The sequence below is a fragment of the Daucus carota genome, chromosome 4 (genome assembly GCF_001625215.2).
Source record: "Daucus carota subsp. sativus chromosome 4, DH1 v3.0, whole genome shotgun sequence".
NCBI classification, from domain to species: domain Eukaryota; kingdom Viridiplantae; phylum Streptophyta; class Magnoliopsida; order Apiales; family Apiaceae; genus Daucus; species Daucus carota.
In genome coordinates, this window is record NC_030384.2 from 37993624 (window position 1) to 38012147 (window position 18524).

Consider the following 18524-nt stretch of genomic DNA (forward strand, 5'->3'; position numbering starts at 1 on the left):
ATATGTAATTTTGTGTGTGTGGTGATTGAGTTGGTTTTGAGGGTGATTGAGACGGTGGTGAGATTGTGTCGTAGTTGAAACGAAGAGTTATAGATGGATGCCAGAGCACTATTGTGGAGAGGAAGAAAGATGATTGGGTGAGAAGAAAAGGGACAACGACTTCGAGTGGTGATGATGGTGGTAGCAGTGATTGGTGGAACGAAGTAGGGTGGTGGCACGAAAGTGGCGATGGATGGTAATCGGATGATGAAGGAGTGATATGATGGTGGTGTTGTATACTCTGGGAGACAAGAAAAAGAAAGAAAATACAAAACAGTACAGAGCAAGTCATAAAAATGAAATAAAATAACCGAAAAAGTGCAATGAAATCTCGAGGACCGTAAATTTGCAAAATATTTGTTTGAAAAAGTATTTCTAGTGACTAGTCTAACATTAAAATTTTGGGTCAAATTAAATTCATGACACGGGTCTGTTAAATTTTTATTCTTATCCGATATTTGAAATCTAATTATCGCCTTTGTCCGTGTACATACAAATAAAATCAAATTTAGAAATATTTTGATATTAAATTTTTGGATCGAGTTAAATTCACGACACGTGTCTGATAAATATTAATTTTATATAATTTTGTCAGCTATCCCTATGTATATCTAAACAAAATTTAGCTCAGCAAAACCTCTTCTAAAAGAAAGGAAACTTATCCTTTTTTTTTTTAAATTTTGTAATGGTTACAATATACACCTACTAGTATTTATATTTTCTCACGATAATCGCTAAATATTTTAAAGTTCCGTTCGCCGCAGCAAATTAAATAGTGTTGTTTAATCGCAATACTTAACAACATATACACACATGATTTATACGGATTGAGGAGCCGGAAGCCAAGCCTTTCTCTCTTCTCTCTCTCGACCGCGTGAAAGAGATATATACACATACATATAGCCTATACATACATACATATATACAGCCTTTACATACAGAGCTGTAACCCTAAATTCGCGGCTCTGTTATTGAACAAATTCGTGTTCAATTCGTTAATGTCCGCTTGATTCATCTCCTTGTCGAGCTATTTGCCTGGTAATCTTCGTTGCTTTCGTTCAATTTTTGCATTTTTATTAATTTTTTTGTTAATTCATCGGAAATTAGTGAATGAGATATATGATCGTGATATATGCCACCATTGTTTGTGTATGCGCGTTTATGTATGTATTTGTGTGTGCATATATGCACCTGTTGTTCTATTGTTTAGACTTTGATTTTGTTTTTTTTGTAGGTGATTAGGGCTAGTGTTGTGGCAGTTGTGTTGATTTTAGGTGTTTGTGTGTTTTATGGTGTTTAGTCGATTATTTGGTTGCAGTTCTAGGGAATTACAGGGTTTTGATGTTTTGAGTTTGTGGATTACGGAGACTCGGAGAGCAGGGCAGTAGAGGGTAGATATGGTGGATGAGATGGGTTCGGTTGCGGAGAATGTGAGTGGATTGGGGGAAAGAGGTTCGATGCAATCATGTGAACCGTCTAGTGCAGTTAAGCCTGACTCTCCTGGAACTGTGGTGGTTTCACTAAATGCTAATGAAAATGCGGGTGAATTTGGTAGTGTCTGGTCGAAGAAGAAGTCATCTAGACGAAAAAAGGTTGAGAAAGATGTCGATGGTAGTGGATTAGTGATAAAAACGGGTACCAGTGGAAGGCCTTCCCGGAGATGCAAGAAGATGTCCAATGAAAAAGCTCCCCTGGATTTGAGTTGTGTCTTGTTTGCTGGAAGAAGAAGAAGAAGTTTAAATAAACCCCGATTATCTGGTTGGGGTTCGCTGGCAGCTATTCAACATTTTTTAAAGCAGAGTGCAGATGCTGACCTGAATCAAAATGAGCCTAAAAACTCAAGAACAGCTGGGGTTAGTGAGGAAGATGCTAAGAGAAAGAGTGACCAGTCACGTGCAGGTTCACTCAGCTCGAAGAAAGAAATTCCTACTTCAACTAGTCGCATCCGCCTGAAAGTCACATTTGGTGGTAGCTTCTCATCAAAAACCATGCCTGCTGTTGTGGATGATCATAGAAGTTCTTGTCATTCCCTGATTCTTAGTGCTTCCGATGTTCATGATGATCTTGCTACACAGAAACAGGTTGAAGTACTAGAAACAGTAGATAGCAGGTGCTTAGATCCAGGAACTTCACCTGATTCAGAAGTTATTAACGTGATTCCAGACAGCCAAACAAGTGAGAAAATTGCCGAGGATGATAATTTGAACAAGGAAATTTGTGTTGTTTCTGGAGAGGTCTCAAGTTCAACTCTACCAGTGGCAAGTACTAGTAAAGGAAAAAAGAAGAATATATGCTGCCAAGATATTAATTGCAGTATAGAGGATAAACCTTCAAGCCCGGAAATCATAGACAGTACTCAAGTAGCTGAGCAACAGAGGCACTCAGAGAGAACAACAGATAATGCTATGTTAAGTGAAGCTTATATGTCAACTACAACTGGAAAAATACCTGCTAAAACTATTAGTAGTGGCCAATGCTTTATGGAACCACCCTTGCTATCATCAGAAATGCCTGACTTTGGAGATTCGGCCAAAGAAGGTAAAGCTTTTTTGGCTGGAGGTTTATGTTCGCCTTTGAGGTTTCAACATGAGGATTCGAAGAAGTGTGTTCCTTCCACTAAACTTAGGGATCATAAAAATACTAAAAGCTCCGGATCTCCCAAAGGCAGTTTAGAATGCTCTCAAATGATGCCCCCAGAAGCAGATTCAGATGAACAGAATGGAGACCTCTGCAACCTTAAAGCCAAAGTAAAATCTAATCATGCTCAGGCTGTTTGTAAGAAAGAGAATTATACAGAAGCAGGTACTTGGAGCGTAACGAATTAAATACATAAATATCTTTATTTCAGCTCCATGCAAATTAAGTTATGGATCTTTCTCCTTATATTATCTGCATTTAATACAGGCAATTTTTCTGTTTGACATTCTGTTCTTTAATGAGGACTAAAATCTCTAACAGGATCACAAGTTAAATAACCGCTGAAGTAAAATTTCGTTAATACACATATATTTTTATTGCTTCTAATCTCCTGCACACTATACTTTATGGCAGGGCAGGGTGAAATTCACATTATTTTTACATATGAATTTCTAGCAAGCTTATGAGTTCGTAACTTGCTCTGTTATGTGAAATAAATTGATAACTTGCTCTATGTGAATGTGATTTTAAATAAATTGGTGTTGTAGGAGGTCACTCATTCATTGATCCTGGAGGGTCCAAAACTAGATGCAGCATAACCCCAGATGTAACTTGCATAAAATTGAAGGGGGCACAAGATGAATATGTACCTCCACGAAATGCTTGGGTGAGTTGTGACAATTGCTATAAATGGAGGCGTATACCAGCCACGCTTGCAGATTCCATCGAAGACAGAAAAAGCAGTTGGTAATTTATATTACTCATCTCCTTCATATAATGTGAATAAACTAATGGAAAGGTCATATTGTTAGAGCAACTCCAATGCAATGCTATACTTGGTTCTATTGCTATATTATAGCATCAAAAGTAAAAAAACTCAACTCCAAAGAGGTGCTATATTTGGATGCATCCATGCATAGATGCATCCTTGGTTCTATATTTGAAACCAAGGATGGATCTATCCATGTTGCCACATCCTTGGTTCTATATTTTATTTATAGAAGTTAGGTAAAAGTTAATGAGTTGGTTAAATTTGAAACTAGTTAGCATTGAATGAGTTGGTTTATAGAACTTAGCATTGGAGTGCAAGTTTTATTTTAGCACCAAAAAACATTTTTTGGTGCTATATTATAGCAATAGCAATAGATATATAGCATCTAGCGTTGGACTTGCTCTTACTGTCTTATCTTTTTTTTTTTCCTGATATAAACTTAAGTGAAGACAAAGAAGTCATATGCATCATGATCAAATAGTAGATTAGTTGCTAGATAAATATTTTAAAATGAGATACTCATGTCTACGTGTTTGAGGGTTGTAAATTGTACATGTCTTTACATATAGAATATTATTAATGCATCACACAACTTGAAAAGTAGGATTTACGAAATAAAACGTAGAGTTTTGTTGAAGATAGGTGCATTGTAAGGTCTACATGTAAACGGCCTTGCATGGATTCTCTGATTTGTTAACTACTTTTTGCTTTTGTGCTTTTCATCTTGAAATCTTGGATCTTATTTTGGTGTGATTACTTTTTCTGAATTTGGTATGAACTATTAAAGTTGTCTTCTTGAAGATCTTGAATAATTATGTATTATTATGCGTTTTGTTTCTAACTTTTTTAGCCTCCTTTAGTTTGAGAAAATTAACATTAACTCTGTAAAGTATGATCTCCACATGCAATACCTTATATTTAAGATTCTTTGTTATGCAATATTGAAAACGTATTTGGATAATTTGCTGAATATGTTCACAGCCTTTATGGGGTAGAGATATTGAATTTTGTGGCTTTTGTTCTCAGGTGCCTTGACTTCTAGATTTTGATGCAAAACCTCTAAAAGAGTTATAATGTTGAACTTGTTTTGAACTTTGGATTAGAGTTTGGTTTGATGGAAACCTCTGAAAGTACTTTAATCTGGAATTGCTGTTAAGTTTAGATCAGATTGAATAAACAAATATGTATATAAAATTAAATTCCCCTATATTTTATAGAAATAATAGAAGTTATAAGTGCAGTCCGAGATGGGCAAGCACACGTGTTTAAGTTTAGGAGCCAGAGATCTTCTTGATTCGAGTATAAATTTTATTAGCTTCCCAAATTTGAAAACCTCTAGTAGAAGTTCAAATTCTTTTGTTTCATACACATCCTGTAGTTGTTCCCAATTTTGCATCGCTGAAGTAAAGATTTATTATATAATGATTCGGGTTCTGGTAAATTGAACCTTTCAATTTAGATCCAATCCAAAAATAAATATGAATGAGTTTCTTTTGATTACTTGTGACATTGGTTTTTAAAAAATATTTTTTTCTTTACTTTTTTTTTTTAAATTTGGTTACGTAAATTTTTCCATTAAATTCTAATATTTTGCGACATGAGAGTTCCATTTATGGATAAATGATCAAAAGGAGGAAAGATTTCTATTCATATTATGTATGAATGACCAAATATACCCAATTTGGAAAGAAAGAAACTAAGAGGAGTTATGCGATTATTTGTTGTTCTTTCACCACCTAAATTTAGCACGAAACAGATTTTTGGAGCCATCTTGCTAGATTGGAAATTGTCTATGGATGATTGAATTATGCCCTAGAATTATGTCCTATAGCCTTGGGATTTGAGGTTATCACCCCCATAAGATCAATGATTGAAGTGAACACCTTTATAATGAATTGCCATCTTATCATTTCCTATAATCTCTTTTCTTAATACAAATAACATAGTCTTATTGTGCTAATGTCTATAATAGCAAAAAACTTTCCTATAGTCTCTCTTCTGAATACAAATAATAGTCTTCAAGGTTGTACTAATGTCTAAGAATTGGAAAAGAACTTGGTACATGGGTTGTTAAATCTGGGGCTACTTGAATCCAAAGGTTGCAGAACTATCTTCTTAACAATTGCATAGGGTTACCAATACCTTACTCTTGCATATCAGGATCATGGACGTTGTAATTGAATATGAGGATAAAGCACAGAAACAAAATTTGAAGTTGAAATACCAGGACCTTGTCCTTGCATGTGTTTATAAGATGGACCACAACAAATTGGTGACTGATAAGGACTTGCTCTTTATTTTTGAAAGGTTAACTAGTAAGGTTGTTAATATTGGGTTGGGACTATACTAAAACTTGATCAACTTACAAATTGGTGCTTTTAGGAGAATGAATGAGAAATTTAATGGCAGAATTCATCTCTAGGATCTTTAGACAATACCCATCCATATGGTAAAGTTTAGTGCCATCTGCTAAATTTCTTGGGGTGGCAAATATTAGGTGGAAACGATTATTTTCACTTCAAGATATTATCAAGAGACAAAATTATGGCAACTTCCATCATGTCTACATGTTTTTGATGTGTATACGCTAGTCATATTGGGTCGACATGTCTCGTGAGCTTCATTTTAGAAGTGAAATGCCTCGTTTCTAATGCCTAGAGAATTCTAAAATTTGTTGGCTTTTTACTATTAAGATAAGTAGTTAGAAGGAAGTAATTTTTCCTGTAATGTGGGATATTTTGGAACTGTGGAATGGGACAATTAATTTTTAACATGATGAAACAATGAAGCTGACTGTTGTGGGACTGCTCATAAATTCTGGTGGTAATAATAATGGATCACATATTAGCTACTTGCACCTCTGTCTCTAGCTTGACTTAAAGTGATCTTATGTTACATATGGTAGGATCTGTGAGGACAATGTGGATAAAGACTTTGCTGACTGCTCAATTCCTCAAGAGAAATCAAATGCAGAAATCAATGCGGAGTTGGATATATCGGATGCATCATGTGAAGAAGATGCTGGTGCTTCCCTTCACATGATCGATAGACTGGAGAAAAAGAAAGCAACAGGTAGCTTATACTAAACATAGCATGGCAGCTATATTGCTTCTTTACTTTTTCACCAGGATTGGTGTCAAGTTTTTCCAGAATTTAGAAAATTTTATTTTCTGCAGTTTCTAAGCAGTCCTCTTGGAAGCTAATCAGATCGAACCATTTTCTGCATCGTACCCGTAAAACTCAAGCTATCGATGAGGTGAACTTGCTTTTCTTGTTTACTGTTTTAATTGTGAATTTGATCTCTTATAGATTTACTCTCTGTTATATATTGTATTGAGTGGCTTAGGAATGATGATATTATATTTATCTATAATATCTGTGTCGCTGTACATCTTTATATGTGGCTACTTGAAATGGGAATGTTTGTATCTAGGTTTCACATTCAACTCATGTATGATGCAATATACAGTATTGTTGATATACAGATTATATATGTAGTGAAATCTGTCCAGAAGGTTTATTGAACATTTACTTTGCTCATGGGCCAACATATTTTGTCAGATAGAGCATATTAAGAAACAACGATGGGCTATGTTTAATTTGGAGAAAACTATTATAGTCGGTGAAAAATATTTCTCCCTTTCACTTCCACAATATTGAACATGTTTTGTCATTAAAAGCAGTTTGACTTGCTCTTTTTTCCCCAAGTTTAAGTCCGTAATTGATGATAATCAGTAGATTATTCATACTTTAAGTATTTCTTATATTTTACAATGCTACTATTGCACATGATTTTATTTTTTTGCTAAATGCACATAATTATATATTGTTAATTATTCCATTTTTTATATTAGTATCTTTTCCAGAAATCATGGAAGCGATAGCGAAACATTGATATACTTGTTCCCTTTATTTCATAAAGTGAATTTTTCCTATTCTCATTTCCAACTCATGAAATAACTAAAAAAAGAATCCACATTGCTCTAATTGATTCTGGACTATTGTGATGTTGCATGGAAATGAAGTGTATATATGTCCTAGTAATTATGTAATGGATTGATGTCTTCTCATTGCATTCTGGAGAGGGTTATAAGGGTATCTCACACATTACACCCCAAGAAAGTATATGTTGCTTTAAATGAAGGAATAAAGGAGTACATAAATATGCATGGTATCTTGATTATCTTCTTTGTATTAATCCACATGTGTATAGATGTAATAGCTGCTATTTATCAATTATCATCAAGTTTGTGTTTTATCTTTGGCTAAATATCTGGTTTTAGACAATGAATTCTTACTGTCTAGGATACCATCATTTCAGATAATGGTTTGTCACTGCAAAGCACCTCTAGGTGGCCGAATGGGCTGTGGGAATGGATGCCTGAATCGGATGCTTAACATTGAATGTGTAAAAGGAACATGTCCATGTGGACAACTTTGTTCAAACAATCAGGTATTCTTTATACGAAATTTATGTTATCTTGTGCGTTATTTGACATAAGTCAGATGTGACTCCTGGTGCGATTTGCAGTTCCAAAAAAGGAATTATGCAAAACTGAAGTGCTTTCGGTGCGGAAAGAAAGGCCACGGGCTTCAGTTACTAGAAGATGTTCGTGAGGGGCAATTTCTTATTGAATATGTGGGGGAGGTATATTGCACTCACTAAGATATTGATGTCTGGTTTGAATATTTTGACGAATAAATTAAATACCAGGGATGACTTATTACTTCTAAGGTTGCATATTAGAGTATGAAGGATACCAGAATATTACATATTTGGTTTATTTTCCTTGCTCCGAGACAGCATGGGAGGTTTTCTCCTTATTCATGTTAATACTGAAAAGACGTAAAGTTGAAGCTTGTCATTCAGTTAGATCTAACAATTTTACTCTTGTCTAAATTGTTTAAAGATAAACACTTGTCTAATCCCAATTCTGGTACTGGTCTAATTTTGATTTGTTTCTCTTCTATTAAAATCAAATACATACTGCTTATTTAATGTTCCATTTGTGGAAAATACTGGTTTATAGGTGCTTGATATGCATGCCTATGAGGATCGGCAAAAGGAGTATGCTCTGAAGGGGCATAGGCATTTTTATTTCATGACGCTAAATGGCAGTGAGGTGCGGTTATCAGAAATTTTGTAGTTGCTGATATAACAAATATCTGAAATTATTGCTCTCAGCTTATTACTAGTTTAAATGTATTGTTTTCTAGTAGCATAGGCATCATAAATGATAAACTACCAGAGTATGAATTTGACATCAAACTGCACTATTTTGGTATTTAAGTACACAGCTTTCGTGTGAGTGAGGTGTACTGAGGATTGTTAGGACATTGATTTGTCTCATGATGTAAGTCCATTGTCATAAAACCATTAAATGTTCGTCACCCAACTTTATCGACTCCAGTCAAATTTCTGTCTTTTTCAGGTAATAGACGCTTGTTCCAAAGGGAATTTGGGTCGCTTTATAAACCACAGCTGTGAACCAAATTGCCGTACAGAAAAGGTGAATATACTTGTTTGAATATGATCTTTGTATTTAACTTGTTGGGAAGTCAAAAAATGAGTTTCTGCAGAAATAAAAAAAAGTCTGTAGTTAACTGGTTTATCATAGTTTTTCACTCACCTTTCTTTCTTTACATTAAGTTCTATCTTGGTGTAAGAGGAAGGAGAAGTTGTAATTCAAATAACTTTTGACTTTTATAATGACGAAAGGCTCTATTAAATCACAGCCTGTGACTGTCATCAAAGTTCTAAAATGTCGACAGTTTGTTATTTTATCAAATCAAGCCCAAGAGATGCATATGTATGATCTTATGTCAGTATGAAATATAATAATCTTATTATATATTGAATACTGTTTTATGTGCTGAACTGGTGCAGTGGATGGTGAATGGGGAAGTTTGTATTGGAATCTTTGCATTAAGAGATATTAAGAAGGTAAATTTCCTTTGCACGCCTCACTTGCAGGCTTATGATTTGATCTTTTCTAAATATATTTACTATTCCACTTTTTTAAGGTACTTCAGATTTCTTTGTTTATTGTATAAAGTTGTTGATAACTGCAGACATACATTTCATGGTCTATATACTTTCTTTGCACCCTTAGTCGTTTCAGACATACATTTCGTGGTTTATATGCGTTCTGTATCCTTAGTCATTTCTCATCTATATATAGTTCTCGTCTATATATAATTCTCGATGATGACCAGATTCTTTTTTTATTGGGTTTTCGAAAAGATGTACTTTACATGTTAATCAAGTGCATGTATTCTATTCCTAACGGTTTAGGAAGCTGTTTTGTTTTGGAGTTGGGGTATGTAGAAATAGGTGGTGCATCTAAATACTAGATCATTACACATCACTTTGTTGCTTTTTTGGTAACCCCAGTCTGTTATAAAGTACCTGTACAAAGTTTGTGTTATTTCCCATCCTTTTTTCTACAATGGCCATGAAGCCATGGATGGGATAACACAAGTTAATTGGTTGTTGAAAAAAGAATATATACTTTTCTACACGCACCAATATTTTTGAATAGAGAATGAATATATACAGAATTTGATTTATGTTGGTGAAATGTCCAAGAACAAAAATATGGTGAAAACTTGTGAATGATAAGATTAGAGGGGGATCCAGGTAATGGAGGAGTACAAACTTAACTTAGTCTTATTACCCTAATAAATGCTGAACTACTATGTGTGCATCTTTTTTCTTATGGACATCTTAATTATGTTGATAGAAGTAGTCTTCTGGTTAAAAGATAAAGATCAAGAAAGAGTTCACTTCATTGTTTCTATATTTGAAAATTGATACTTAAATATTACGACCAATTTTTATTAGCAAACACAGGCCTAGTAATTTTGAAGTGTGCTGTGCAAACAAAGTTTGGAGAGTTTGTTGTTAATGTTTGGATACTTGTAATTGTTAAAATCTAATTATATTTGTGATAGTATCACGTGTATGTTTTTATATGTGTTTAAAAGAACGTGCCATAGATCAGTTAACGATAAGTGGTTTTGCAATAGTCTTTTATAGTATAAATACGGTGCAGCTGGTTGCAAAGATTCGAGAATCAGCAACGTGATCGACTAATTAAGCTTAATGTATAAAGGTTTGGTTCTTGAATCCACAAGAACAGAGGTACATACTAAAGTTATATTGCTATGATCTTCCTTAACAAATGCGAGTGTCTTTCATTAATTGACACACCAACTTAATTAGACTAACTACCAAAAACACATCTAGCCTTTCAGAGGTTTCGATTTATTTAAGTAAAAGAACTTCAAACATAACCAATACGTCGTCTCATCTCTGCTGCTTCAAAGAGGACCTATGCACTATGTTCTGGTTCACAGATAAGAAAGATAGAGTCAACTGAATATTAATAGATAATAACTACTTAAAACAACTTCCTGAACAACCACTCGTAACGACTTATCAACAATTATTTGTTTTATCCTTTTTGTCCTCTTTTTCCAAATAATCTGCAGCTACTTGTTCTACATCAAAATATAATGTACCTATATCAATGTTTATGTCATTTAGTAGTACATTTAAATTATCATGCGACTGATTTTAAATGGGTGATTTCATATACACTATTATATATTGGTGAATTAGAACTTTATTAATTTAAATATAAGTATTTAAACAAAGTTTAAATAAATATATTTAATCAACTGTCAGAAAGAAGTGGTAATGGTTTATCTTCTTTCTCCAAAATCAAGTACGACCCACTCATGGGATGTTTCCATGAGCTGGATAACTCTACAAGATTAATTGGATTATAATTGGGAAACATGATTTTCTTAATAGTATTTATCACTAGAAAAAAAATATGGAAAACCATTTTTTGTTCCGTCTTTATGTATATATATAATTATATAAGGTAATGAAGGAATTAGTTTTACATTAGTTATGAAAAGGACTAATGTTATATTGATTTATGAAATTTCTCTAAAATGTATCAAAGAATAGATCTGTCTTTTTTAATACATACAGTGGCATTATACATTGGTAAGCAGACAGTATAGTATGCCATCAGCTATGTAATATTAAATATTTTAATATATTTATTTTTCTGGCAACTGCATATATTTTGTTCTGAAGGGGAAAAAGAACATATAAATTGTGCAATGTGGATGACTTATTGGAGGCCATGGCAGGCTGCCAAGCTCATGCAATAGTGACTTTCTGCCAGTTACCTACTACTGATTCACTGTGACGTCATTGTTTTTCTATGCGTCGATGAGTTAATAATGTTTTCATCTCCTGGAAAATTCGTAAATAACAATAACACGTCAAAATATTGGAAATACCTGTGGGGCAGTAGGTTTGCTTTTGTTCCCCAAAGTTCCCATTATATTTATCCCTTTTGAACAAATCTCTCGGCCATTTAGACAATCAAGTTATGTCCACCTTTGCTTTGGCCTGAGGTGGTATTCCTCGAAATTCTGTTGTGCAGGCCTGATGATTGCTTACTAGGATAAGTTGATCAGCATTGTGAATCTTGCCTGCAAGTGCATAGTTTATATAATATGTTTTGGCTGCCCTAATTAATGTTCAGTTAGACGCTGAAATATAAGATTAGGATATCATATTCTACCCATCAGTATTATAACTTCACCTATTCTAGTGCTGATGAAGGTGTTGCATTTTAGATGTTAGTGGATACTATATACACTTTGTTTCATGTTTGACCATTTGAATTTCCCCTGCTACAGATTTTTTTTTTTTTTTTTTTAATAAAATATGGGCATGAGCTTATGCTTGGTGAACATTATGTCAGGGTGAAGAGGTGACATTTGATTATAATTACGTACGGGTTTTTGGGGCTGCTGCCAAAAAATGTGTATGTGGTTCATCTCTGTGTCGGGGTTATATAGGTGGTGATCCTTCAAGTGATGAAATTATTGTGCAAGATGATTCAGATGAAGAAGATTTAGAATCAATTACAGTTTCTGAAGATGGCGATGATAACCTGGCCAATGTGGTTTCAACTAGCAATTCTGTTGACGTTCATGTCACAGATTTGTGTACTGTTGAGAAAGATGTTTGTGAAGAAGCTGCAACTGATGTTGAGCATTTGAAGGGTATGTCAGAGATGCATGCTCCATATAGTTTATCGAGACCGAGAAAAGAAAACCATGCTTTAAGAACTGCTGCTGGATGTACAGGGATGGCTCCTAGCATCGAAGAACCTATGCAAAAACCTTCATCTGCTGATCCAGAACAAAGTTTTGTGGAAATGGACAGTAAGGTGGGACTAGCATCACCTATACAAACTATAGATACTTCCATGCAACTGGATGATGGAGAGAGAAAAATCATGTTAGTGTTTGACGAAATAGCAAACAAATCTTTGGGCACCACACGGAGCTTTAAGAGTGCGACAACAAAATTGGGCAGATCATCAATTGATAAAGCTGATACTCGAAGGAAGTGCAAAATTGGTGTCAAGGAAGACAGGAATGTTGTTTCGGCATCACCTCTCATCATTAATACCTCTCGCTCACCATCATCATTTAAAAAAGGAAAACTTCAAAAGAGTGACGTGCTTGTTAAAAATGTGGAAAAAGGCAACAAATTACATCAGTTATCCTACAAACCAAATAAGCTAGTGGACAGTTCCTCAGGTGATCCTTTTGAAGCAGGTCTGCATTTTGTTTTTCCTCGTCCAACAAATGGATTTATAGTGCAGTTTTCGTATCTTAGTTCATATTTCTTTCATTGAATGCAGTCCAGGTGAAGCTTAACAAGCTGCTGAATGCTGAAGGGGGGATAAGCAAAAGAAAAGTAAGTATTTCGTTCATTGTATCTTTCATTTTTGTCAGAATCTTCTCCCATAGTTTGACTTGCATGTACATGGTCCTGGATCTTTATTTTGTTGAACTTCTAATATTTATATAAGCGAGCACTGTTTGAATTTTGCAATGCTGTTCTAATTTTTCCACGGTGGCAAGTTCAATGCCTGCTTGTAGCTCTATCATTTTCTTTTGTCTTTAAAATCATGATTTTGCACATTTATGTCTTGCTTTCTTTGATATCATAAATGTCTAATATACAAAGAATATGTTAGACAACACTCTTTGTAATTTTTGTGAAGCTGTACTTTAACTTTTTTTTAATCATCTTCCTGTAACAGGATGCATCAAAGGTGTACCTGAAGCTTCTCTTCTTAACTGCTGCTTCTGGAGATGGTGGCAATGGAGAAGCAATTCAAAGGTTAGTAAGGATCTTGCTCACTATACTAAGTCTTTCTGTTTGGTTAACATATACTAAAGATAGTATTTAATTATATATTTGCTGCAGCAACCGAGATCTTTCGATGATTCTTGATGCCCTCCTGAAAACACAATCACGAACTGTTTTGGCTGATATAATTAACAAAAATGGTTTGTCCCTTGGCTTATTGTATAACGTGTTACCTGCATCTCCTTTTGAAATGTGTTAATGTTGGAATGTTCTAAAATTGTGCTTCTATGTTTAGGTCTGCAGATGTTGCACAATATAATGAAGCGGTGCAGAAAAGAGTTTCATAAGATTCCAATTCTCAGAAAGCTTCTCAAGGTGCATATGTTATGACATGTATATTATGCATTTAACTTATTTGTTTCCAAATCATTTATATGGTACATGTATATTTTTCCTAGATTTTCTAGTGATGATGTCTATGACAACTATTGAGTAGAAATGTAAAGACTTCTATTGTGTTAAGGAACCTATTGGTACAAGCATTAACCATCTGTGTGGTTAAGTTAATAGTTAATACCACTCTTCTGGCCTTGTGTTATCACTCTGATCAGCTTTTTAGTAGCTTATTTAATTTTTGGACAACTAAACTGCACCCAGCTCAAGGAATGTATTTTTGCAGCTCTTTTCTATTCATATTTTAAAAATTTCTCCACTTAAATGCTAAGCAAGTTTGTCTACATCTTATTATGTGGTATAGTTCAAATTTATGTGATCATCATATTAGAGCCTAATTATATTTAAGCGGGTTAATTAAGAATTATGGGTATTCCATTTGTTACTTACTATGTTTGTCAGATTGAGTTCTTGATTGGTGTTTCAAGTATCCGTAGCTAAATGTAGGTGGAAGGTCTTATAGGCTCTGCTTACATGGATGTAGTACTTGTTTATTATTTTAAAAATGACTAAATTTAACCTGACTGCTGGCACGAAGCAACTTCAGATGGTATTGCGTTGCATAGGGTTTATATGAGGCGAGATATCTTTTAAAGCCCCTGGCCATAAACGAATTATTGTGAAGATATTTAAGTTGTTTTTGGCAGCTTATATAATGACAATTTTATTTGTACAGAGTTTCTTTGTTGAACAGTATTTTATTATCATGAAGTTGCAGAAAGAAGTTTGAGACCTGAATGATTGTATGACAAACTGCCTACTGTTTGTTTATGTAGGTCATAGAGTACCTGGCCATGAGGGAGATACTTACCCTGGAACACATCACTACTGGCCCCCGCTGTGTTGGGGTGGAGAGGTCAGAGTGAATTTTCATTTCATTATCTGTTTTACGTGTTTCACATATATTTTTTTTACCATCATATATTTTCATTATTGCTTGCTTTTGAGGATTGTTTGATTGGCATATATGGCACTACAAACACAGGCACACCGCACACACATCACACATGCACAGATAACATTAAATGACCTAATAGAAACCTCTAAGCTATTTGGCAAAAGTCCACCGTGTGCTTATACTTAGTTGGTTGATAATATAACGAAAAAGTATATTGTTGTTGAAGCTGAATGATTCCTTAATTAAGTCAAAACTGAGCAGTGACAATGTACTTTTATTTGTGCAAACATTTGCCTGTTGTTTATGATGCGATCTACTTGATGAATACCTTGATGTATATTTAGGACTATGTTTAAGTAAACTTTGTAAACTCATCTGCAAAATTTTAATAAATGAGATCTCAAAGGGCAGGTTCCGATACAAAATTTAGTGTTTAAACTGTTCTGGATATCTAAGGCAGAATGCTTTTGTACTATCCTTTGCCAGTGTTTGATTGGTCTACCTAGGTACTAGGTGCACCCTGTAACTCCTGATGCATACTGTATGGGTAATTAGCCATTAGATTACTGTCTCACTGGACTAAATTACAATAGGTTGACATATACTTTGCCGTATGTAAATTTGTCTTATTGATTTTAACACATCCAGTTTCTGTTTCCATTGTGATTCTGTGGGTCAAAATCTGAGGCTGCGACTTATTTTCTGTTGTGCAGTTTTAGGGAGTCAATCCTGTCATTGACAGAGCATGATGACAAACAGGTAACTTTCTCTTTCTAGAATGTCAGTTATTATATTCCGTAGTTTCTGTAGATTCTCTTCTGTAACATGTTCTATTTTTTCTAGCTGATAAAGTTTGATGTGGTTTTTTCTTTACTATGTTTCTCTTGCTCAGTTTATTTTAGTTAGAAATTAGCTTTGAATCTCATTTCAGCTTGTTTAGTTTATATTCATTATATTGCCATAACCCATTCAAGATCAAGACTGATCTTTGACTATAGAATAATAGTAATGCACACATGTGAGGAAGGTAATTTTTATCATCTAAATTGACCTGATTGACTTAAATTATTTTTGGAGAAAGCAATTAGTAACTTTAAAATGCATCGAGTTTTGCTCTCTTATTGTGCGGGTTAACCTGTCCTTTTAATGTTGAACCTACTCTAAACTCCATTGTCCTAATATGGAGATAACAATATCTTTTAAACAGCCACATTGTTGGAGAGATGATGATGGATAATAAGATGTTATCAAGCTGAAGCGTTATTCTTTTGCAGATTCTAATAAGTACTTAAGTTTATGATACGCATAACAGTTTAGTACCTTTGTTGTTTGTTTATAGTAATAATGGACCTGAATAATATGTATTGCTGACTCATTATGTGGTTTAGTCTGGGGTAAACCTTTATACAATATATATATATATATATATATATATATATATATATATATTACATACGTTTCTAAAAAATTACAATACCATTTCAGATAGATTTGAAGATTTTTGTTGTCTCTTTTCTTGCACAACAGGTTCATAAAATTGCACGTAGTTTTCGAGATAAATGGATTCCTCGACATTTAAGGAAAAACAATTACATGGACAGAGAATCTAGTAAGATGGATTTTCACAGGAGGGCCTCAAACTGCAACAGGTTATCAGCAATACACTGTCAGTCATCGGATTTGGGTGAAAGACGGCCTGAGTCAGTAGAATGCATCAAGCAACAAGAAAGGGGGGAGAAAGTTTGTCGTGAAAAGTTGGACAGCTGCTCTGCATCATGTAGTAATGACTGTGTTGCCAGTGAAACAAGCTCAGGCAAGCGTAAAAGTGGATGGGACCAACCAGCAGAGTCAGGCCTAGGTATAGGTTCTCCCCCACATAAAAAATCAAGAACCGATCCCGTAAATGTACAAATTTCAAAGATACACCCACGGCATGGGATTACTGGTGTGTGGTCTAACCAGGCTGCCATCATATATGAGGAAAAACATACAAACCGATCTGTAAATGATTCCCCTCATCCAACCAAAACCAAAGATGTAGATGATAACGGGCAGAACTTTGGTGGGGATGTACCTCCTGGGTTTTCTTCTCCTTACAAAGATTCTTTAGTGTCATCTAGTGGTGCTTCAACTGCTAAAGGTCTTCACATAGAAAAGTGCTTCTGCCCTGAGTACCAGTATGAAGGCGTAGTAGGTCATCCGCAAGAGAGATTTATTTCAAGGATGCCTGTTTCATTTGGAATTCCATTGCATGCGGTGGAGCAATTTGGTAGACCTCTAGCTGAAACTGCTGAGAATTTGGCTGTAGCTGCTGGAATTCCTTTTTACCCTTACCCTCCACTACCTTCGTATGGCCGCGATAGGCGAAGCTCTGAATATGCTTCATGTTCTTTGACTGTAAAATCAGATGCAGTTGTGAAGGAAGAATTTCAAAATAGTGCCACTTATCGGTCGGATCAAAATACTTCTAGCACATCTGCTGCTGCCACTCTGGATTTGGAACATCCTACTGCCATCAAACAGCACAATTCTCAAGGAACAAGTGGCTCCTCCAATTGCTTGGAAAGGAAATTCTTTAGGCAGCAAAGATGGAGCAATACAAAATTTAGTCCTCCCTGGGTCCGGAATAGACTTGGTGGGGGGAACTTTGGGTACGGTCCAAGAAATGGAGACAAATTTTATAGGCCTCGGCACTGGAGCTAACATACTGAAAGGTTTGTCTAGCTCAGAGCAGATACATGTGGAAGTAGGAGTTGTGGGGATACAATTTAGCAACACCAAACTTAGCTTTTAGCCATCAAAATATCTAGATATACCATCTCCAGTTTTCCTTTGTACTTGCTGTTCTTTAATTATTTTCTCAGAATAGAATCAAGGTATTATATGGTACTGCATCTAGTCCTGGTGTTTTATAGGTTTGGAAAGCAATTATCCTGATTTAGTATTCCATCGGCTGGACATTTACACCTCAAAGAGGTAAGCAACCTGTTGTTTTCATAAATTTGAAATTTGTTTGATAAGTTAACAATATGTATACTTTTTTTTTTTAAGGTCAGTGACGTGCAGCGACTTGCAAACAAATGATGTGTGTGTGTGTGTGTGTGTGAATGTCCTAAGAAATGTCAAAAGCTGTTTTGTAAACCTATAATATTATATATTGATACATATACCAAAGTGGTAGTGCTTCAGCGGTATGAGTGTATGACACCCTCTACCCCTTGGTATGAGGTTAAGGGGTCAAGTCTCATATTATTACATTGGTTAGTGGGTACACTCATATCCTCTACCTCAGGTACGAGGTTAAGGGGCCAAGTCATTACATTGGTTAGTGGTCTTTGAATCGGATTTTGAAAAGCAGTGCATTAATGACATTCGAGCCACATTTTTTGAGACCCTAGCATTTTTTTAACCCTACATACAGTTTTAGTTCTGTACTTAGAAATTGAACCTTTGGGAGACTTTGCTGCTGATTCTGGTGTTTTTCCCCTCTATTATCAAGACATGTATGTCTAGTATCAAATATCAAA

General features: G+C 34.9%; 1 protein-coding gene across 3 annotated transcripts; it reads left to right on the plus strand.

Annotated features, from left to right (window-relative positions):
- Positions 1-861: 861 nt before the first annotated feature.
- Positions 862-18052, plus strand: LOC108218593 (histone-lysine N-methyltransferase ASHH2). Of its 3 annotated transcripts, none has more exons than XM_017391595.2 (18): positions 862-1077; positions 1274-2841; positions 3225-3423; positions 6354-6520; positions 6625-6704; positions 7770-7901; positions 7980-8096; positions 8479-8571; positions 8881-8958; positions 9336-9392; positions 12241-13105; positions 13192-13247; positions 13597-13676; positions 13764-13846; positions 13942-14021; positions 14876-14955; positions 15711-15756; positions 16525-18052. In XM_017391595.2, the coding sequence occupies exons 2-18, from the start codon at positions 1437-1439 to the stop codon at positions 17698-17700; spliced, it is 4794 nt and encodes a 1597-aa protein (XP_017247084.1). In that variant the 5' UTR covers positions 862-1077; positions 1274-1436; the 3' UTR covers positions 17701-18052. The 3 variants fall into 3 exon arrangements, with proteins under 3 accessions (XP_017247084.1, XP_017247086.1, XP_017247085.1); XM_017391597.2 differs by having other exon boundaries at positions 12241-13087; positions 16525-17944; XM_017391596.2 differs by having other exon boundaries at positions 932-1077; positions 1358-2841; positions 16525-17944.
- Positions 18053-18524: the final 472 nt, after the last annotated feature.